Source organism: Pleurodeles waltl, chromosome 6 (assembly GCF_031143425.1).
Source record: "Pleurodeles waltl isolate 20211129_DDA chromosome 6, aPleWal1.hap1.20221129, whole genome shotgun sequence".
Taxonomy (NCBI): domain Eukaryota; kingdom Metazoa; phylum Chordata; class Amphibia; order Caudata; family Salamandridae; genus Pleurodeles; species Pleurodeles waltl.
The window spans coordinates 52,799,912-52,822,942 of record NC_090445.1 but is presented as its reverse complement, the minus strand read 5'-3'; the positions used below and the strand labels follow the sequence as shown (position 1 = coordinate 52,822,942).

General features: G+C 46.6%; 1 protein-coding gene across 1 annotated transcript in view; it reads left to right on the top strand.

Moving 5' to 3' along the window:
- LOC138301475 (complement C4-like) overlaps nt 1-23,031 on the top strand; it is a 685,953-nt gene that overhangs the window by 618,608 nt on the left and 44,314 nt on the right. The window contains exon 39 of the mRNA XM_069241987.1: nt 16,451-16,534. Within this exon, the coding sequence (XP_069098088.1) occupies nt 16,451-16,534 (84 nt within the window). The remainder of the gene's footprint in view (nt 1-16,450; nt 16,535-23,031) is intronic.

Here is a 23,031-nt window from a genome sequence, read left to right as displayed (position 1 = left end):
AGCTGTCAAGGTAGAATATTGCAACCATTGCTGACATCACTTGCCTATGCTGTATGTAGTGATTATGCCTGTATGTTGACATAACAAGGGTCATGTCTGCTTGCATTAAAACCCTGTGTAGAGTTGATAAAACACACATGACAATCATTTTTATCCACTGGCTGCAATAATCACTCATTAGACCTGAAACTGTAGAATTAAATGTACCATTTTTGACCATAGCATTGAGCTGATCTCCTGTATAAATTACTATACTTTGCCAGTTGTCAAACTTTGCAATAGAAAGAATACTGGGCACATTCATCTCTTTAACTTTTGTCAAACGTAGGCAAGTTGTTGAACAGTGTCATTCAGAAAAAAAATCTTTAATGGATTTAAGTAAGGCGTCCGTGCCCTGGACTTGCCAATCTTTTGTTCGCCAAACTAACTTCAAATCAAAAGTTTCTTTCCAATAATCATAGGCTTTTATAGCTATCTGGGAAACTAATTAAGTTTCGGTACCTTTATTGCTGGTCTTTTGAAATAATATGATAGAGGATCAGTAGTATCATTCCCAGAGAAATATGTAAATTTGTCTAAATATGGTTTTGAACTCCCCACTGGTAGAGTCGGGCAATGTTTGTATTGTCTGTAATTTAAAATTGTATGTGGGCACTAGCTCTGTGTAGGAAATTGTGTCCATAATAATGACAACAGAACATTTCACCATAATTTGCGGAATTCATGTACATATCTTCACTTTCAAATACTGCATGTTATTTGAGCTCAGAGAGCATTGAATCAACCGTTTTAACATCCTAGTCATTAGACATAACACCAGGTGTAATTATATCATCCAGAGAAATTTTGAAAACATACAGAATATGAATAGTTTCTGTAGTGCTATATATGTCATTTGGAACTTTATCCCAAACAAGTCCATCAGGAACTGGAACAGCAGAAATGTTCACAAAGGCCAAGTCTCTTCGCACTTTGTGGCAAGGTAAATGAGGCTTCAAAACTCATCTACCAGTTCAATAGCAGAGCGTTCCGGAAGATAATGTCCATGTATTAGTAGAGAGCAAACAATCACACATTCAATCCACAGGAAGAAAGCGAGCAATGCTAGTGTAATCCATAGGTAAGACCATGGATGGATCAGAAAAGTGCACTTAAGCCATTAGAAAAGCTGAAGCCTGTGCAAAAGCCCAATCTGCAGCACAGGCTTGTTTCACTTGTTCCGGAACAAGGACTGAGAAAGACAGTGAAATCGCATCTTCCCCTTGGCCAATCTTTTTTTTTAATTGTGCGCCTTATGTCCCCCTCAATCTATATGTTCAATTTATAAACACGATCTGGAGGGGCGACCTGCCTCTCTGGTGTTCTGACTTCTAAGTAGTCATTAGTTGCACTCACGTCCAGAAACTCTTGAAGATTCTGGTGAACTATCATGACCTCTGCTGTGCTGTCTAGCAGAGTCACTGCCCACGTCATGTTCCTGAGTAACTTTCTCAATATGTGTGGCATATTTTGCATTGGATTTTTTGTTGAGGAAGTTTCTCTTTATTATTACGTCAGATGAGCATTGTGAGTTTTTTCTGGGTTTCATTTATTCCTCTGTTCTCTGTTCTGACTGCTCCCACCTCTCTTGGTCCGTTTGTTGGATGAGTCCTGAAGGAATGAGAAGGCTGTGTATCAATATACAGTTGTAGTGCTTTTCAGAGCTCTCGACTGCAGGAATTCTCCCAGTGATTTTGTTTTTTCTTTATTAGATTTTGTTTGTCCCAGCATTTTCTGGAAAATTATTGTGTTTGCTTGGTATTCTCGTTTTTAGAATTGCCTTTAAGGTGTGATTTATTTGGTTTGGTTTGGCCTCCAAATTATTCTGATCTATATATGTACAAGTCTCTGCAACTATTTTTGGCAGTTCGCGTTCCTGATCTGCTAAATGAACCTGTGGGAGACGTTTGTGTACCACCAATGCTGCTCTTACCCCTTTTATATTTCCCAAACTTATTGAGGATACTGTGGCCAATTCATTTTATCCCCAAATCTAGGGCAAGGGGAGCCCAGTATTCATCTTTAATTTGTTTTAGCACTACATGTTTAGTGTCTTTGGAATTGTAATGAAAATTCCTCTTTCATGTAAAGTCGGAACGCCTCAGTCCTGGACACTTGGAAATGGGCCTGAAGGTGCTGTACCAGCCCATTTGTGGATCCATCATCTCCATTGCAGTGCATTTCCGAAAAGAACTGGCGCATCGCCTCAGCTGCTTGGAATTTCCCAACTCAATGATTCTGCATCACCCTTGCAGCCTCATTGGAACAGCTGCTGCATGTCACATCCTCAACACAGGCCCTTGCAGCACAAGCCCTTCACCAATGGCAGCCTCGACGACAATGCTGGATTCCGCATTGAAGCCCCTCCTCAACAGGATCCTTGACGATGCCCCAGCACCTCACATCGCAGTCTCACAGTCCCTCAGAACCAATGCATCGATTCAGGTGTGCAACACATCCTTGATGCAGGACCCTGCATTGCTCTACAACCAGGATTTAATCTACTCTTGTTCAGTGGGCCCAGATGGGTCCCTGTGGCCAGCTCGTGCTCCATTGCAGTCGGCCTGAACTTGTGGTTTTGTCCTGGTCCACACGTCTGGATACCCACAGTTTACACTGTGTGCGTTTAGGTGCTATTTTCACTAAAATCTTTAAAATTGCATATCTCTGGTTGTACAATTGGATTTTGTTGTTTTGGTCTTGTTTTATCTATTAGAATCTGCTCTGTTTTTCTAGTCAGGTGTGGGATATTTTTGTGTCGTGATTTCTCTTTAGTACTGTTTGAAGTCCTACACCAATACTTTACACATTTCCTATACGTTAAGCCTGACTGTGTACCAAGCTACCAGAAGGTTGAGCACAGGTTAATTTAGAGCTGGCTTATGCCTCCCCCTGACAAACGTGGCTGCTGCTTGAGAAGGGTTTTATCCCCAACCACTAACCCAATATCTTACATACAACACTCATTTAAGAACACTGCTCATACACTGGTACACCATTCAGTGGGAAGGACAGGAGTTTGGACAGGTGGCATAGGGACACAGTTTGAATATCTTGTACATTGGTCCACTAGTGTAATAAAAAGCTCTTTCAGTATGCTACACTGAAGCCTGAATGTCTATCGACATTATCTAAGCTCCTATAGGCCAAATTTAAACCTGTAATGCAGAATGAGAATCTGATGTTTGTGGACTTTTCTAGGGAAGATTCCTGACATCGAAACAAAAAGGTCTACTTGCCTTCTAAGAAACAAAGTGGTGGTTTTCTTATTAGTGCAAGCACATGCTAATATAAAAAAAAGAAAGAAAGAAAAACAAAAGACAAATGTGTGGCAACTAAATATGGAGAGCATGTGCTTCAATAAAAAAATAAAAAGTAAAGCTTCGCACTGGTTTGCAATCTTTGAATAGTAAAAAAAAAAAAATAATTTGCAGAATATTGTTTCAAGATGTTGCCATGGTTTTGAAGCTTGCAGCAGTGATGACTGGCACTCTGCATAAGAAAGTTGTGATCAAAGAGCAATGGCAGCAGAGCTGCTGGCTCTCCCATTACTCATTTAGCAGCAGCCTGCACTTTCACATGAGTTACTGGGGTATAAAACAAAGGAAACTTCTCTACCTCCTGTCGTTGGACTTCTCTGCATGCAGAATAGCACAGAGTAATCAGTCAAAATACTGTATGTGATTTAATTCTTGGTGGAAAACCTGCCATTCTGCATGGGGGTAGAGTAAATGGCTCTGTCTCTATGGTGGATAGGCTGCCCGCCTTATTTGTAAATGACTACCAAGCAGACGGTCATTTATAAAAATATTGCCAAGAACTGCTGTCACTGCTGTACCCAGCAATGCATATTGGTCTGTGTTATAGGATTGGGCCAGCAGGACGCAGTCCTGTAGCATAAAGTAATTTGTTATCTTTACAAAAACAAAATCCCCAAACTATAATTCTCCCCTCACCATGGAAGTCTTCTCCCACAGCAGGGGAAGCATTATAACGTTTCACCTGGCAACTAGTGGGCGTCTTGCAGTCAGTCAGGCAGTCAGGGCCGAATGGCTCACTTTACATTTACAAAAGTGAGCATGCCCACTGCCTGGCCATTCAGTGTGCACGCTATGAGGCTTTTGCAGTGCCACCGTAATTGCTTCAATAGATTTTGCTGCTTGGAGTCTGACTTCTGCCGCTGAGGGGATAGGGCTGAACTAACAGCAAGCACCCAGTGCTGTAAGAGCTCCTGTAGCCCTCCTAGCTAGTAGTGCTGCAGCAATTTTCAGACCGGTGATGCTGCCATCAATGCTACATCACTGAACTCATAGGGATTCCGAAAAATCAAAGCATCACACGAAGAACAAGTGTTGCAAATGAGCCACATCCATTCAGCAGAAGAGTAATAGTAGTAGTAATGGTCTAGAATGTAGCCGGTGTTGCACTGGGGGCCACTCTGTCACAAATATATTATGAAAGCATGGCGTGGTAGCCATTGTAATTTGCAGACAGAGCATTTTCCATTGAAATGACTACTAAACTTGCACTTAAATAATAGCGCACAAAAGATAATGGCCCTCATTACGAACATGGTGGTCCGTTCCGCTCTGCCGGCGGTGGCGGTAGAAACCGCCAACAGAGGAGCGGGCCGGACCGCCAGATAATGAACCAAACGAAAGTCAGGCATCCTGCGAACCACCAGCAGAGGAGTGCTGACGACGCTCGCAGAGTCCGCCCACAGGCCGTCAGAAAGGCCCAACCCGCCCATCAAATTATGAACCACCAATCCGCCATCAGTTGTGGGGTGGGAACCACCGCCACACAAAGCCAGGCGGAAATTAACCAAATATAAGGAAACACACACCGGAGTCCCACAGAACGCATTGCGGCAGCCATGGATAGAGAGCTGCAGATCATGCCAGCCCTGCTCCTTGCCATATACCTTGACCGAGACCGCCAACAAAGGTAAGTACCGCAGCCTACTGAACAAGGGAAGAAAGGGCACAGACACATACCCACCCACTCCACCCACCCTGCAACGCCCCCCCCAACCTTTCACAGCAGCACAACCCATACCCCCAACAGCAAGAGGTACTTACCCGACACAAGACCCATCCAACTTGACCATAGTATATACAAATGGCCCACACCCATAACAAATGAACCAAAAGACCAGGTTTCAACGGCGTGCAGCCCAAACACAGCCCACACAGAAACTTTAATCTTAAGCTCACAGAGCCAAACAGTCTAAACAGGGCCAATGGCCAGTCCATATGGCGACAATTGCCATGGGCCACAGTGGGCCCAACCTGACTCACACAAGTGCATGGTACTCCACCTAATGGGGCACCATATGGGCATCCAGGCACCTCACGGAAGGGGGGCAGGGGGTGGTGGGGGTGGGGATTTTCGACGTGGGTGGGCCTTTGACTTTCGTTGGGAAGGTGGAGGGGGGTGGTATTCTCTTTGAAGGGGGTGGGGGCTGTTTGGATCGGGTGGAGCTAGATGGCCTAGGCTCAGTCTGGGCCTTTTTCTTATCTGGGGAAGGGGCATGTGAATGTGAAGGGCGGACAGGGGTGGGCTGTGATGTAGAAGGAGCGGAAAGGGCAAGGAGGTGAACACGTTTGGTGACAAGACGGGGTGGGCCAGTGGGTTGGAAGAGGTCAGCACAGGAGAGGAAAAGTTTCTTTGGACCAATTGGGGTGGGGTGGATGAGGGCATGGGAATGGAGGCAGAGGGTGTGGATGTTTGTGGTGTAGGGGTGCGAGTAGTGGGTGCAGGTGACTGCTCAGTATGCTGTGGTGTGGTGGATGTCTTGGTGCATTTGTGTGTATTGGGAGTTGGGGGGTGGACACAGTGGGAGAAGACAGACAGCTAGTGTGGATGTATGTTGTGTGGGTGTTTGCAAGTCTGGTGAGTGTGCTGCATGTGTCAACTACAGTAGAGGTGGTGAGTGCAGGTGTGGTGTATGGGGTGCATGTATGGATGTCTGCTATTGTGGTGAGTGCAGGAAGAGGAGCAGCAACAGTGAGTGAAGGTGCAGTGCATGAGGATGTGGATGTACAGGGGACAGACAGGAAGGCGGAAGAGGTGGGCACACTGGGGGAAGTGGATGTTGTTGTGTGTTCAGGTGTCTGTTGGCTGTGTGAATGTTTGTGGTGGGAGGTGTGGTGCTTGTGTTTTGAAGTGTGCTTCTTGTGTGTTGATGTGCTTGACTGCGTGTCTGAATGTGTGCCTTGGACGGGTGAAGGGAGTGGGGTGCTGGAAGGGGTAGAGGAGGTTGGAGGGGGGACGGAATGGCCAGGGAAACTGGCTGCCATCCGAGAGGGGGCCAGAGCCTGTAAAGATCTCTGTAGGGCAGACACAGCAAAGTGAATGCAATCCAGATAGGCATTTGTCTGCTGCACCTCTGACGCTAGCCCCTGGATGGCATTGACGATGGTTGTCTGCCCTACAGAGAGGGTTCTCAGGAGGTCAATAGCCTCCTCTGTGAGGGCAGCAGGGCTGACTGGGGCAGAGGAGGAGGTGCCTGGGGCGAAGGAGACGCCCACCTTTGTGGGTGGGGGGGCATGGCCAACTCGGTTGGGGGCAGAAGGGATGGCGGTGATTGAATGGGGTGTGGCGGAAGATGTAACGGTAGTGGTGTGTGCACTAGGGTCCGCCACCGCCGGGGAGCCCCCATCGGAGGAGGTCTCGGAGTCACTACCTCCTGTGGTAGTAGCCTCCCCCGTGGAACTCCCCTCGCCCTCCCACCCACTGGTCCCCTGGGCGTTGGTTATCTCTGCCTCGGAGGATTCGTGGTCCCCTGCGCTGTGCCCCTGACTACTGACCAGAATATTGCTCTACACCTATCCCCTGAAATACCTGAGGAGCAGAAGTAGGTGACACCTGACAGAGACACCCCTACACCCCTTGGGGACCATAAAGTAGATGGACACCAGTCAAATTCGTTGCCTCTAAGCAGCATAAACCCTAATGCACACCCAGACATCCTTCCAGACTGAAGTATGGTAAATGAGTACTCACCCCCTTGTGACTGCTGTGCAGCCTTCAAGAGCCCATCCAGGTCTGGGTACGCCACCGCCAGGATCCGTTGCATGAAGGGGGTCAGTGCCTGACGGGCACCCCTTCCACGTTGGGAGGACTTCCCCAGCTGGGCTTCACTGATCTTTAGCACTCAGAGCCGCAGGTCCTCCCACCTCTTTCTACAGTGGGTGATCCGCCGGTTGTAGACCCCCCAATGTCCGTACCTCCTTGGCGATGGCATGCCAATGTGCCCTCTTCTGGTGGGCGATGACCTAAAAGGGTAACACAGAAATGGAACACAGAGGCCAGGCACTTGCACAATAGGAACAGCTGGCTATTCGTCCACTATGGGATGGACAGTACTCTCAGACATACAGGACAGTCACACGCAGCATGCCATGCACCATGACCCATGCAGGCTCAGAGGTGCAAACATATGTGCAATCAACACCATCCATTACACACACACAGTGCCCCCAAAACCCAGACTCACCTGTATCTCTGGCCGTCCATACAGTTTTGCGTACAGGGGCAGGACTCCGTCAACTAGCTTCTCCAGTTCCTCCTGGGTGAAGGCCCTTTCATCTGCAACACGTCCCACATCCATAGCCAGAGGCAGGCCACAGCAGTACACAGAGGGGAGTACCTGTCCGCACAAGATCAGGGAGTCAAGTGTTCAAATGATGACGAACACTCGTACTTTCCATGGCGGTGTGCACCATCAACGCCGGCGACGATCATGATACACCAGGATTCCCCATTGGCATCCATGTTAACCAGTGACGGTGCGAACAGCGGTAAACACCGCCTTACGCTGTGATGTCAACCGCTAGCGGTATGAGCTCACTTCCACAACGAAAGAGCAGATTTACAGTGGGCAGACATTTTGCCATCACCTACGCATCTAGAATTAATTACTACTCACAATGCAGGCCCTACAAGCCACATGAAGCACCTAGGCCTCTGTCCATTCAGTATTGTAGCACACATTAAATACTCTGTTCCCTCATTGTGATGTACATGTATATCTGTCAGGTATCAGTTTTTGTAGAGACACCACAATGAACAATGCAGTGCACAAATGATGACAAGTATGTGTCTTTATCACTCCTTTTTGTAACCCCTCGTATGTACCGACCCTTGTGGCGAGGAAGGGCACCATCGGTGTACATACCACTTGTCGCTATGGGGACCATGGTGGAACGTCAGATCATAATCACTTACAGACTCACATGTGCAACTATTCAGGACCTTTGTGCATTACTGGATCCTGCACTAACTCTGGGGAATCGTAATCAGCATGCCATTTCAACTGAAGTGCAGGTGCTCTTCGCACTCCATTTCCTGGCCACGGGCTCATTTCAAGTGACAGTGGGCATGGGTGCTGGTTTTTCACAGCCAATGTTCAGCCAGGTACTGACAAGATTTCTGAATGCATTTGTACAGCATCTGCAGTCCTATATGAGGTTTCCCCAAAGTACTGACCTACCTGCCATCAAGTCTGAATTCTATGCCTTTGCCAACATTTCCCCATGTCATAGGTGCCATCAATGGCACCCACATAGCTATCATCCCCCCAAAAGTGAGTGATCAGTGTACAGAAACAGAAAGAACTTTCACTCCATAAACATTCAATTGGTATGTACTGCAGACCAGTACATTTCACATGTGAATACCATGTTTCCAGGTTCAGTCCATGATTCCTTTGTCTTGAGGAACAGTAGTGTGCCACAGAAAATGGAACAACTACAAGAGGGTGGATCATAGGTAAGTTTGCCTGTCAGTAACTGACACATTGCAGAAAACCAGCCTGTCTGACTAAGGGTCATACCAATGACGAGTCTGTATTGCACCATTTTCTAGGTCATTCTGGCTATCCCAACTTGCGTTGGCTCCTGACACCAGTGAGGAATCCCAGGACGGATGCAGAGAGGAATTACAATGAGGCCCATGTACGTACTAGGAGGGTAATAGAGCGAACTATAGATCTCCTGAAGGCTAGATTCCAGTGTCCACATATCGCTGGGCCTGATAAGGTGTGTAGAATAGTGGTGGCCTGCTGCATGCTGCACAACGTGGCAGTGAGACATTCTATACCCCTCTTGGAGGTGGAGGGTGCTATAGGTCCTGATCAGCTACCTCAGAGCGGTGAGGAGAGTGATGGTGATGATGAGGAAGGAGAAGATGTCAAATCCAGGAACCAACTGATACAACTCTACTTCAGTGTGCTCTGTCATATAAGGGGGGTTGGTAATGATAGGTGATACATGACCCACTTCTGCATGGTACTGACTGAAAATATATGCATTTCCTCCTTGCCACCATTTGGGCACACAGGACTCCCATCATTCACAGAATCGAAAATAAAGTTGTTCTCTGCATCCATACTACACTTTGTTCACAATTTAATACAGGGGACAGTGTTACAGGTGTGAAAAGTGTTTTATTGGTTGAAGTGAGTGAATTGTGCTATTGACAGTGATGGGAAGTCGTTAGGGTGGGGGGTCCTCAAGACAGCAGCCTTGTTGTTAGTATTGATGGGTCCATCTTGTTTAACAGTACTTCATATAGCTTCTTAGCAAAGTGTGGTTGGTGAATAGGTGGGATGGTTGCTTTGCATTTGTTGCAGAGTTAATTGTTGGAGGGGGCCTTGTTCTTAGCTGGGGTTCCAGTGCCATATCTTGGCTTGAGGGTCGTTTGGGCACCTGCTGTGGAGCTTCATGGGATGACATGGTAAGCCCTTGGGTTTCCTGTGAGGGTAGTTCCTGGGATGTTTCTGCTGCTGGGGTCATCTGATGCTGGTGGTCCAGTGCTGTTGTGGGGGCCTCTTGTCTTGTGTGGTGTCAGACTGGTTTTTGACCAGCTGCAGCAGTGCTCCTACTATGGTGGCCATTGTGGTATTGTGCTCTTTCCACTGCTCCATGGCCTGTTGGTGTTGTTCCTGCTGCATCCTCTGACTGTGATCCAGGGTGGACACAATCTGTGCCAACCTGTCTTTGGTATGTTGGTAGGCCCCCAGTACCTCGGATATCATGTCGTGGGCTGCTGCATCCATCCTGTGGCCTACCACCTGGCCCACTGCGACCCCTGCACTTGCCCTAGCCCCCTGTGCCTGTGTCCCCTGCACAGGTCTGGCAGTACCACTTGTACTGGGGCCCTCGCCTTCCTGCATGTTGGGAGTGGGAGCCTGTGGCCTCTGTACCTGTGTTCCACCAGTCTGTGCCCTGGGTACACTGGTGTGGGTATGCCTGCCCTGGGCTGCTGGTCTTGACTGGGTGGTAGGGGTTACAGTTGTTTCCTGGGTGGGGCTGTTGCATGGTAAGAGTCCAGGGCTGTTTGAGGGGTCTGCCTGCTCATTAGTGTCCAGGGATCCTTCACTAGTGTCCTGTGAGGTGCCTCTGACTCCCTGGCGGGCACTGGAACTCCTTGTCCCATCTATTAGGGTTGCATGGGTGGTGGTGCCTGTTGGGGGACATAGACATGTCTGTTACATATGCATGAACGTTTGAGGTGAACAGGACTGTGCTATTTTGTGCTGGTGATACTTTCAGTGGCCTTCCAGGGTGCCTTTGTGAGGTTGACATTGCATTTAGCACCAGTGTGGGGTTACATTGTGGTGGGGGGTGCTGTTCTATTGTGGGTATGTGCAGGGGTGGGTGACTGTGTACTGCTGGAGGGATGTGGGCCTGTTAGTGGGTTTGTGGTCATGCAGGGGGGTGGACATAGTGTCTGATGCCTGGGTGGGGTGTAGGTCCTGGTGGGTGTGGGTGGGGTAGGGTGGTGCATGCATTGCAGGTGTGGTCGATATGGGGTAATTGTAGATGACTTACCCGAGTCCATTCCTCCAGTGAGTCCCTCTGGGAGCAGGGTGGCCAGTACCTTTTCCTCCCAGTCGGTGTAGTCGGGTGGTGTTGGTGGCGGTCCTCCCCCAGTCATCTGCACTGAGATGTGGTGCCTTGATGCCCTGCAGGTCGTTCCATCTCTTCCGGATGTCGTCCCTGGTGCGTGGATGGTGTCCCACTGCACTGACTCTGTTCACAATGGTCTTCCACAGCTCCATTTTCCTGGCGATGGGTGTGTGATGAACCTCGGCCCCAAAGGTTTGTGGCTCCACCTTCAAGATCTCGTCCACCATGGTCCTTAACTCCCTTTCGGTGAAGCATGGATGTTTAGGGGGGACATGGTGAGTGTGCGTCTCCTGTATGCTGGCATTCACTGTCTGCCTCTGGTGCTCTCTGTTTTCTTGTCATGCATTCATTGCAAGGGATGGTGGGGTGTGTCTGGGGGTGTTTTATGGGGTTCTGGATGTGTGTCAGGTGTGTGAGTCATACGCCTATCCAATGTGTGCACTTCTTGCTGTTGAGTCCACTTGCCGCCCGTGGTGGTTGCAGCCGCCAATGGTCTTCCGGCCGCCGCTGTCCGCCAAGGTGATTTGTGCATCATTATTTGGAGGTTGGGATATGGGTGTGCTTGGCGGTGGGGGGGGTGGGGAGGTCTGGGATTCCCGCCGACAGAGTCATGGCGGGCAGTGGTGGTCTGGTGATTTTTGGCGGGGTTGGGTTTTTCGTTCATTATATGGTGGGTTTCCATTCACCGCCAACGGCGGGATTCTGTTTACCGCCGACCCGGCGGTCGGCGGTCTTTCCCGCATGTTCATAATGACCGCCAATGTGTGGACATTGCCATTTGCCCGTCACCAAGTAAAGTATCTTGATTTGTTTTGATACTTTTAAACTCTTTGTTTCCATATCACTGTAGAATTAGAAAAAGATGCTTCATTTGTGCTTTCTTGTTTCTTTTTTAACTGTTTGTACACTTAATTAATAGCTATTTAAATGATGTTGTGTGTACAAGAAAATGACATCCTACAGCATTTCCTTTCACACCAGCAAGGTTTTTACATAGATAGTTCAATTTACAAAATCCTCACACTTTGCAGTAGGATAAAGAAAAGTAAACACCAGTCTCCAAGGTCAAAGAATAAACAGCAATTTGTCAGAAGGCTAGACTGACATTTGACCTCTTTCTTTGAATAAACAGCAAATGTGACCCCAAAAAAATAAAAATTTAAAGTCCACTTTAACTCTTTACACGAAATTCCAAATTCAGCAAGGGGTCAAATGTATAGATCCCTAAAGGTTTCTCCAAAGAAACGAACTGTTGAAATAAAGAAATATTGAAAACGGGTAGATAAAAACGCAACATTGATTAATCACATTTTTCCACTCAAGACACATTTTCCTCATATTGCTGTAATGGCAAGTTCTGGAATCTGCAGGGAGCCACAAACGTCCTTCCATTCAGCATTTCCCTAAGTCTTCTGATAAAAATGGTACCTCACTTGGTTGGGTAAGCCAAGTGCCTTAGACAGATAGCGGCCCAAAACACAACATGGATACATCACATTTTTACACTCAAAACTGACCTATTTTTTGCAAAGTGGGTAGCTGTAGATTTTGGGCACCAGCTCAGCCGGCACCTAGCAGAATCCAGGATGGGGGGACTTGTGTGTTCTCTCCAAGTTTTTTTACCCCAGAATCCCCTGCAAACCTCAAAGTTTGACTGAAAAAAACAAACTTTCCTCACATTTCTTGATGGAAAGTTCTGGAATCTGAGGGGAGCCACAACCCTGCTTCCACCCAACATTCCACTAAGTTTTCTGATAAAAATGGTACTTCACTTGTGTGGGTAGGTCTAGTGCCCATGACAAGACAAAGCCCAAAACGCAAAATGGATTCATCACATTTTTCCACTCAAAACTGACCCATTTTTTGCAAAATGGGTAGCTGTGGATTTTGGGCCCTAGCTCAGCCAGCACCTAGGGAAATCTGGCAAACCTATACATTTTTTAAAACTAAACACCTATTTTCAGGATGGGGTGACTTGCACCAGGATATTTTACCCAGAATCCCTTGCAGACCTCAAACTGACTAAAAAACAAATTTTCCTCACATTTCTGTCATGGAAAGATCTGGAATCTGCGGGGAGCCACAAACTACCATCTTCCCAGCATTCCCCTAAGTCTTCTCATAAAAATCATACCTCACATGTGTGTGTAGGCCTAGAGCTCACTGCAGGAAAGGCCCCAAATCAAAATGTGAAGACATCAACATTTCCTGTCACAATAGTGATTTGATTTGGCTATGGGGTAGCAGCGTTTTTGTGGCCGGTGTTCGACACCCACCCAGGGAAACCTACCAAACCCAGACATTTCTGAAAACTAGACACTCAGGGGAGCCGAGGGTGGTATCATCACCTTGTGTGGATCCTACAAAGTATTCTTACCCACAATGTCCTGCAAACCTCAAACTTTGCCTTAAATTGCACATTTTCATTGCATTTCTGTGATGTACATGTTCAGAATCAGCAGGAATGTACCCATTTCCCACCATCCAACATTATCTCACTTGTCCTGATACAAATGCTACCTCATTTGTGTGGCTGGGCATAGTGCACACAACAGGAAAATATTAAACCAACGTTAATGGTAGTCTCGCAGAGTGACTCTCATTGAACCTGGTTTGATTTGAGTCTGTCAGGTTGGACAGTCTTCAACAGTACTTGGCACAGGTGGATATATAATGTGTTTCAGACTTTCAGCCCTCCTACTGAGAAACTTTTATCACTGTACCTGGCCATTTGGCTCTGGGCAGGTGTCAAAGGCATGAACCAGCTGCCTATTGTGTGCTCAAACCCGAATATGCTTCTTGAGGTGTAAAAATACTTTGTAGATGTACTTATGAATCAGACTGAGGCATATGAACTTTTAGTCTGTCTTACACCTTGGGCCAATGCAATTTCCTGCCATGCAGAGAAGAGGTTCCCATCTGACCACAGTGACTTCAGGACCTTAGAGGATTGGGGAACTTGCAAACCTTTAACAGTGTTGCTGTGGACCGCATTAAGTAATTTGTCTAGCCATAAGTGTTTGGGCTTTCTGACTTGCCAGGCTGACTTAACACCATAGTTTCTGCAGCACTTTACTGGCGACACCTTGAAAAAGCCCCAGGCTTCCATGCCAGGAAGGGGTGAAACATGTGTTGGCTGTTCTTCACTGGGAGATTTACTGTTAGTTTTGTGGTCCTATCTGCACTGAAATAAATACAATTCAATCTGATGCATTTTGTTGAGAGCATGCCATACTTCTAACTAAGATTGGGATTACCCCTGGATTTATCAATTACCAAATCAGTTTTGTCCTGAACAATCCCATGCAGAGGTAAGGGTCTTAGGGCCAGATGTAGCAAAAATCCAAATTGCGACTTGCAATTTGCGAGTCCCTGCGACTCACAAACTGCAAGTCGCAATTTGGTATGCAGAAAGGTGTCTCAGACACCTTCTGCAACACGCAATAGGGTCGCAAAGACCCACCTCATTAATATTAATGAGGTGGGTTGCAGTTTGCGACCCCATTGGGAGTATGGGCACTCACGGGGATGGTGGCCTGCTGGAGACAGCAGACCACCATGTCCGTGACTGCTTTTTAATAAAGCAGGTTTTTTTTTCTAAGTGCATCCCGTTTTCCTTAAAGGGAAACGAGCTGCACTTTGAAAAAAAAAAACGAAACCTTTAGTTTCGGATTTTTTCAGGGCAGGTAGTGGTCCATTGGTCACTCCCTGCTCTGAAAAAATATATTTTTTCCAGTCACAAAGAGGAAGGGGTCCCATGGGGACCCCTTCCCGTTTGCGACTGGGTTACCATCCACTTCAAGTGGATGGTAACTGCGATTCAAAGCGGTCGCAAATGGAATTGAATTGAATTGCATTGTGAGTCGCAAATAGGAAGTGAACACCCCTTCCTATTTGCGAGTCGGAAATGCATTTTGCGAGTCGAATCCGACTCGCAAAATGCATTTCTGCATACCCAGTGCTTTAAATGGGCCGGTACTCTCCGGTACTGAGTACCGGCACTTTTTTATTTTGAGAGGGAGAGTACCGGCATATCTCAAGAAAAATGTAATACTTTTAATTGGAGAGTACCTGCACTTCTATATTTCCATTTAAAGCACTGTGCATACCGGAGAGGCTTTTGCGCCTCGCAAACGGCGTTTTTCGCTGTTTGCGAGGCGCAAAACCCTTTCTGCATCTGGCCCTTAATTCCCTAGGCTTAGACGTGCATGAAGTCCTGTTTTGATTAGGCCCATAAAAGTGGCATTTGCATAACCATAGAGGTTAGCTTACGTTCAGGAAATGCGAACATTGTGCTGTTTAGTAGGGCACAAAATATGTAATATTATTTCAAAGTTGTTTATAGCAAGGTCTGAAAGTGTAGAAGCCTTAAGAGTAGTATTTGGAGATTGACGTTCGTTAACTAGACAACTAGACAGTTGACATTGGTTGATTAGGGTACGGCAGTGCTCTGCCATAATACTGAAGTTCAAACAACCTGCTGCAACAGTATTTCCCCTAGGTGGCTTTCCAACATGCTAGAGTATCAGAACTCAGAATGGGCATACGTTCCATGGGGTACCTTGAGGCTATATGAGATTGTGCCTGAGACTATGATAATGGGACACCTTCTGCCTACTTTCTCAAGTAAATACAGAATCACAGTTTCAAGGTGACTGATGGATATACATTTAGGGATGGCTTACTACAGTATGATGTTACCCTTTTTCCTTGGGTGCTGGAAAGAAAATGTAGAAACTTAAGTCTTCATGATCTAAAAAGCTGATGGGTGGGACGGTCAAAGCATGAATCTGCACACTGATAGAGAGCCATTAGTCTAAAACATGACCCTTCTCTTTCATGGCAAAGTCAATAACGTGTTTTACTTGGGTCAGAACATGACTTACCCAGGCTTTGTGTTTGTTTTGAAGGCCCCTGTCCAAAAAAGACTAGGACCCTGAGCATAGAAGAAGCCGTGGACCCCCGACACATCCATGCCTGTTATAGCCCTATAGTCAAGTATGGTAAGTTGGGGTAAAATAAGGGCAAACGGTAGGCTAAGAGAAACAGTGATTGGCTTTGAGGAGCATTTACCATGGAGCTGCTCGAGATCCTGTTTTACGAGTAAATTCAGAGTGGGGGAGGGCCTTGTAAAGATAACTTTGGGAGCTTAAAAGGCTGAGGGGATCAGCATTTTACACAGTCTTTGGACAGCAGACACTGTAATTGAGAGTACACCTGTCCACCTTTATATAGCTATAATATGTATGCATATTTAATTTAGGCTACAGTTATAGACAAAGGAATGTGTCAGGCTGATCCAGGAAGTGCTTGTTCGCTCCCAGCCTTATAGGCCGTCCACATTCTTGATATGTGTCTGACTTTTCGTACCACTTTTGAGGAACCATCATGTTATGACACCCCTGATTCTCTATTTTTGGTAGAATAAATTAATTGTAAGTGATCCAGTACAAAAGCCCACCATCTTTACTAACCCTAAAACTCCCTTTTTTCAGGATACAAAGTCAAGTTGGTGAAGTCTACAGAGCTGAACGCTTTTGTAGCTTACAAGGCACAGATCCTCGAAGTTCTGCAACATTGTATGTATCACAAGGCCTGCCAAAATGCCAGGGATTGTGGGCAGAAGGAAAGTTTGGGGAGCTTGGGTGTAAATGTAAAGTCTATAATTGACAGATTAGGTGGACAGCTGGTGTAGAGATGTCAACTTAAGGTGTGTGGTCTGCAGATATTTCTAGAAGATGTTAATTAGGGGAACTTCCATGAAGGTAAGAAGTGTGTTTGCTCTTTTACCTGGTGGCTTGTATAGAGCCTTCACTGCAGGGGTGATGTGATCTGTGCAACGCAGGTGAAGCATGCAGCGTGCTTTGTTGCCCTTCTTATTTTCTTGATTGTTTTTTGCTAGAAGCCTGGGAGGGCCAACTTCTCTTCTGCTTCAAGCGTGACCAGAGTATTAGCACTGACGGTATGCCCAAGATCACATACACAATAAAACATCCTTCCATCCAACTACTTACCTCCCCTTTCAGATACAGTATGCAAGGAAACATGGGTCCCTGCCAAGCTTCCTTTTACAAAGAATTCCCACTGTGTTGCATCCACTTGTGACCAATAGATGATGCCAAACGGTTCATAATCTTTGAGTGTTCACACAATGCATGCAAGCCACAAAGTGCCCAACAGCATGATTTTTGGTATGGGTTAATATTTTCTTCAGGCTTTAGCTCCCTGCAGATATTTCTCTGCCTCAACTCCCCAACATCAAATTAATTTGAAATAAAATGACTCAATATCTAGTAAGTCAAACTCTGTAGATTTAGATTCATCAAAACGGTTGGGGTGCGGAAGTGAGATCACGCTCTTTTAGACACCTGATGACATTATAGGGTTTAGCATTAGCCTCACACTTTGCCTCTCATTAACCTCTTATTTGAAGGCATGAATGGAAAAGTACAAGAGGTAAATATGGTTCATAGAGTTATCTTTATTTTCCAGTCATGTGTCCATCTTCATGACCCCTGAGACCAGGTGTAGCAGGAGCTGTGCTAGGCGTAGTAAAGGACTAACCAGGAATAGCACCTGATACTGCTAATTTATGTTTATGCAGAACTCACCAGCATATCATGGTAAAAATATCATCTGACATAACAATCATGTTTTCAATATAGTTCTCTCCCAGGGGGATCTCAATTGATAGTCACAAGCACTGAGCAGTCCCACCCACGGTTGGGGATCCCAGAGCACTTTTCCAAGGTATGTCTTCTTAAATGTAGACGTTTGCCTTTCTTCAAGAAGGTCTGCAGAGACAAGCTAAGTATATTATTCAGCCTATAAGGGAGGCTACATTGGCAAATTCTTCAGATCATACTTAAAAAAAGGGTAAAGAAACCTATATACATGTATATTTAAAACCACATAATTTCATAGACAGTTAAAATTCTCTATCACAAACCCTTTTTAGAAAAGTTGAAAGATGACGGATAGGACAGTGTAGCCCCGTAGGGTGCCATTATGTGAGTGCAAAAACCAAGTCTGTGCCTTTAAGGACCTAGGGACTACCAATATCCAGCAGGTGGCAGTTGCTTCAGTTCATTTTTTTAGGTCCTGGTGACAGGATCTTGGACCACTGAGTTCTGCCTTTTTGGCCTTTTTCTCCTCAAAAATCTCAAGTAGATTTTCTGACAACTGTTTCATTGAATGGTTTTCAATTGTCCCTTGCATTTTCTGTCTTTTTCTGACAGGTATTTGTGGTATTTAGTCAAATAAAATGCCATCTTTATTTGACAAGTGTTCTTCCTGTAGGAGAAGGAAGGCCAAGTCAAATCCTCACAATGTCTGCATTACTTGCCCTACTGAGAACCATGTTGCTAACAAATGCCAGCACTGCAGGAAGTTTTTCAAGCATACCCTGAGGGAAAGGGAGAAAATGTGCTTTCATGGCACAGCGAGCACCACAGGCAGCAGACACAGTCTGAAGGTGGAACGTCAGGAGTGTGAGGAGAGGGTTAGTCCTCTACCAGGGCTCTTCCAAATTCCTCTGAGGACCCCACGCCTGAAAAGTCAAAAAAGAGGAGTTCAGCCCAGAAACAGCATTGTTTCAGGTCGACATCAAGAGGATCGATGTTGAGACAAGGTACAGAACCAACTTGTTCTGTGTCAAGGACTGGGTCGACATCGAAGAGCAGGTGAAGATCAACGTCTAGACATGGTATGCCGATGACTTCAGAGTTTAGGCAAAGAAGGACTTCGGCGACAAGGAGTGTGTCAATGTCGAAACAGGGACAAATGTTGACGTTGAGGAGTGTGTCGACGTCAAGATATAGGAGAAGGTCTACGCCAAGGAGTAGGTCGACATCGTAAACATCAAGACATGCAGAAGGAAGAAAACAGAGACACATTTCTTCATCTCCAGATTCTGAATACTCCAAAGTGTATTCTCCTTCTTCCCAAATACAACTTACAGACTCTTCTACTTCTCCACATTTATCGCCTCAGCCACAACTACCACAACCGCCCCCACCACCTCCTCCTCTGGTACCACTCACAATGATGCCAACACTACTTCCTTTACCTGGGGAAGCCACTTTTCCGAGGCCTGGAGTTTCTCAGCGACAATCAAGAACTGACCACCTTTTGCATCATTCCAGACATCAGCACAGGTCTTGGCGCTCCTCGACTAGAACATCCTCCAGACACTCTCACCGTCATCATCATCCATCTAGGTCTAGATCAACATCACATACAAGGTCTAAACTTACTATTACTCTACCTCCTCTTCCATCACAGAAAGATATTCACCAACATTGTCAGACTGTCCACAACCACTGGTTTCTCCAGTGGATGATGTCACTACATTCTAAGATGTCGTGGTGAGAAGAGCTGTGAAATTGAATATTCCGATGTCGATTTCAACACCTTCCAAATTGGTCATGTTTGAGATGCTTCACCACCAATCAGCATCAAGGCCTCTCCTTACTTTGGTTCTGGGTCTGTTGGAAATAGCATTAAATCTGTTCCTCACTCCAGCTTCAACTACAGTAGCTCCTTCGAGGCTACAGAAGAAATACAGGCCTCCAGAGCAGGGTCTACTCTTTCTCTGACCCGATCCACCTCTGGAGTCTGGAGTCATCTTAGTGGTTAAGAAAAATCACTCTATGAGTCCTTTGTCTAATCTACCACAGGACAAGGACAGTAAGAAGCTGGACTCAATGGGCTGCAAGGTATGTGGTACAGCTGTTACCACTATGAAAGCAGCTAGTGCATCAGTTCTTCTGGGCAGGTATGACAGGGCCTTATGAGACTCCTTACGGAAATATGCCGAAGACCTCCCCAGAGCCAAAAGGGAGGATTTCCTTGCTGCGGCACATGACAACTGTCACATGGTGGTATTGCGCCAACATTCATGGCTTCGTCTCACACTATCAAACATGAATCAAAAAAAGAGATTCTTAATCTGCCATTCTCAATATCCACACTCTTTGGCAGTCACACAAACGATGAGATGGCCTGCATGCAATCGGAAATGGAGACCCTTAAAGCAGTGGGCCTTGAAAAACAAAGGAACAATGAAGGCCCTACAAGCCCTACCAACAGCTGTTTGTTCATCAGAGGGTTCACACCCCTCACTGGTACCAAGATCAACAGCAATCTCAACAGCAGAGGCCTTACCAGCAACAACAGCTGCAGCAGCCTAGTGTTACACCAAGGGCCATGACTCGACCCATGGCTCAGCCCTCTCACTCCCGCACAGTCCACAGGGCCCCACAACAACGCAGGATTATCTCTACAGCATCCCATGTCATACCACAGGATGCTCCTTTCACTCACTTGCAGCCCGCGGCAGTTTTGAGGGCCACGGAGAGCCATTCTTGGTTCTGTTGGGCGACTGGTATGGAGGCAATATTTTCCCTGGGGGGCCATGTCCCTTTTCCTTGTAGTTCTTCCTCCCAGAATCCATTGGGAAGGGTTTTTGTTACACCTATCCATCATGGAGGTGCTCCTATGCTTGTTCTGTTGCCTTTTTCCCTATCCAAAATGGTGGCTTACACTTCCTCTGTCATCATGTCGTGTCTTTAGGTTTATAATGGTCAGAACTGTCCTTTAGTCTTGTTCTAGCCTTGGATTCTTCATTTGTTCCAGCCATCTCCCTCCTGGAGTCTCCAATTATCATCAAAGTTTTTCTTCCTTCAGGGCTTTTCCTCTTGGGAACTTCTTCCAGAAGGCACCGCCTGCTTAGGCATTCCAATGTCAGCAGCCCTGTGTCTACCAGAAATGGTCACCCCTACCTCAGACAGACAAGAACCTTCAAGATACGGAACCATGAACCTTTCTTTCGCACCAAGACCACAAAGAATAGTCAGTTCATGGAAGAACCTGACACCTAGAGGGAGAGCCACTCAACAGCCTGTGGAGGGTGGAAAGCCTACAGCAGGCAGCATGAAGCCATGAAACTTTCCTTACCACTCTTCTGTTACCCATTCTGGTAGGGGGAAGTATTTCTAATTTTTCAACTGATTGGCAATCCATCACAAACAGGGCCTGGGTAATAAATATTGCTCAAAATGGGTATTGTCTCAGGTTCACCAGCTCTCTGCCAAATATACCACCAAAACTATCCAATTAACATTCACAGATGCTGTGCTTGGAGGTCAACATCCTTCTCCAGAAACAGGTGGTGGAGACTGTTCCTCCCAAACAATAAGGAACTGGAATTTATTCCAGATACTTTCTGGTAAAGAGGAAAGGCCCCAGAAACAAGTTCAGACCCTTTTTTGATTTGAAATTGGCCAACAAGTGGATTTGACAAGAGAAATTTTGAATCCTGACATTTCATCAGATCTAGCCCCAGTTATACCAGGGATACTAACTCTGCTTGATAAACCTCCAGGATGCTCACTTTCATGTACCAATAGCCTAAAAGCATTGCAGATTCTTGAGGTTTGTCGTGGGTCAAGATCATTACCAGTACAAAGTGCTTCCGTTTGGCCTCAAATCAGCCTCTAGAAGTTTCTCAAAGTGCATGGCAGTGGTAGCAGCCCACCACAGGAAGCATCAATTTTTCATCTACCTCTACCTGGACGATTGGCTGATCAAGGTGTTGACTCCTCAGAAAGCACATCTGCCTTACCAGTGGGCAAGCGATCTCCTCAAATTACTAGGACTGCATATCAGTCACAGCAAGTCAACGGCTACTCCTGTTGAGACACTGCATTACTAAGGGGCCTCAATTGACAACAGTCAAGCAAGAATATGTGTGCCTTTCGGAGGAGAGACTGTTATCAATCCGTCTGGTGTTGATTTCTCTAGAAAGCCTCTCACGCAACAGTGAGAACAATGTCATCTCCTCTCAGAACGATGCCTTCAAGCATCTTTCTAGCTCTGAATGCCCATCTCCACATGCACCATCTTCAGGAATGGCTTGAGGATCAATGGGGCCAACTCACAGCCAATTGGGTGGACAAGATCACACTCTCAGCTCAGGCAATAAACTCTCTGAAATGGTGGAGCTCTCTGATGAATCTGCTTCAAGGGTTGCCTTTTAATCAGGATGTCCCTCCCCAGACCATAATAACAGATGCCTTGTTAGAAGGATGGGGTGCACATATGGATCACCTCCAAATTGAGGGAACATAGGTCCTCATTACAACCCTGGCAGTCGGTGTTGAAGCGGCAGTAATACCGCCAACAGGCCGGCAGTAAAAAAAAATGGGATCACGACCACGGCGGAAACCGCCAGCACAGGCAGCCACTTTAACACTCCAACCGCCATGGCAGTAGCAACAAACACTGCGGCGGTAAGCGCAAACAGACAGACGGAAGTCTATGTACCGCCCACCCCATCATAACCCGCCCATCTGTCAGCTTTTCCGGGGCGGTACCACCGCCATCAAAAGCACGGCGGAAACAGTACCCAGTAGGGAAACCACTCACCTCACAACACTCAACGAAGAACCAGGACGCCGAAGAGCCCGAGCTGCAGGTCATCCCCATGCTGGTCTACCTGCTCATCTACCAGGAGTATGAACGGCGGCGGTGGCGACCACGGTGAGTACTGCACCTAGTACACTGGGGAGAAGGGGAGGAAAAAGAGAGTGACACACACATGCAACACGCAAAACCCCCACTCTCACCCACAACACCATACACACAAACGAATGCATCAACATTACATTTGCACCCCGTAACCCCCTGGAAGAACGCAAGGACAAAAGGAATAGAGTCAAATCAGTGATATTTTAGAAATAGTCAGATATATACGTAATAATTTGAAAAACAGTATTTACAAATATATACAATATGTACATTGTCCACTCAAAATGTCCGTGGGCCACTGGGCCAAAACTCATAGGCCAAGCCCACACTTGACTCCTGCCTCAATACAGAAAGAACACTGCCAGGGCATCAGGTTGAAAACACACAGACACCTCAGCAGGAGGGTGAAGGGGGGTGCACCTCAGCCGGAAGATGGTAAAACGCCACTGCTCCTGGAGGGGGCTCCATGCCCATAGCGATGTCCTGGGGAGTGCAAGGCCACAGTCTCTCAAGTGGGTGGGTTGCCCACTGCTTGGTCCTGGGGAGT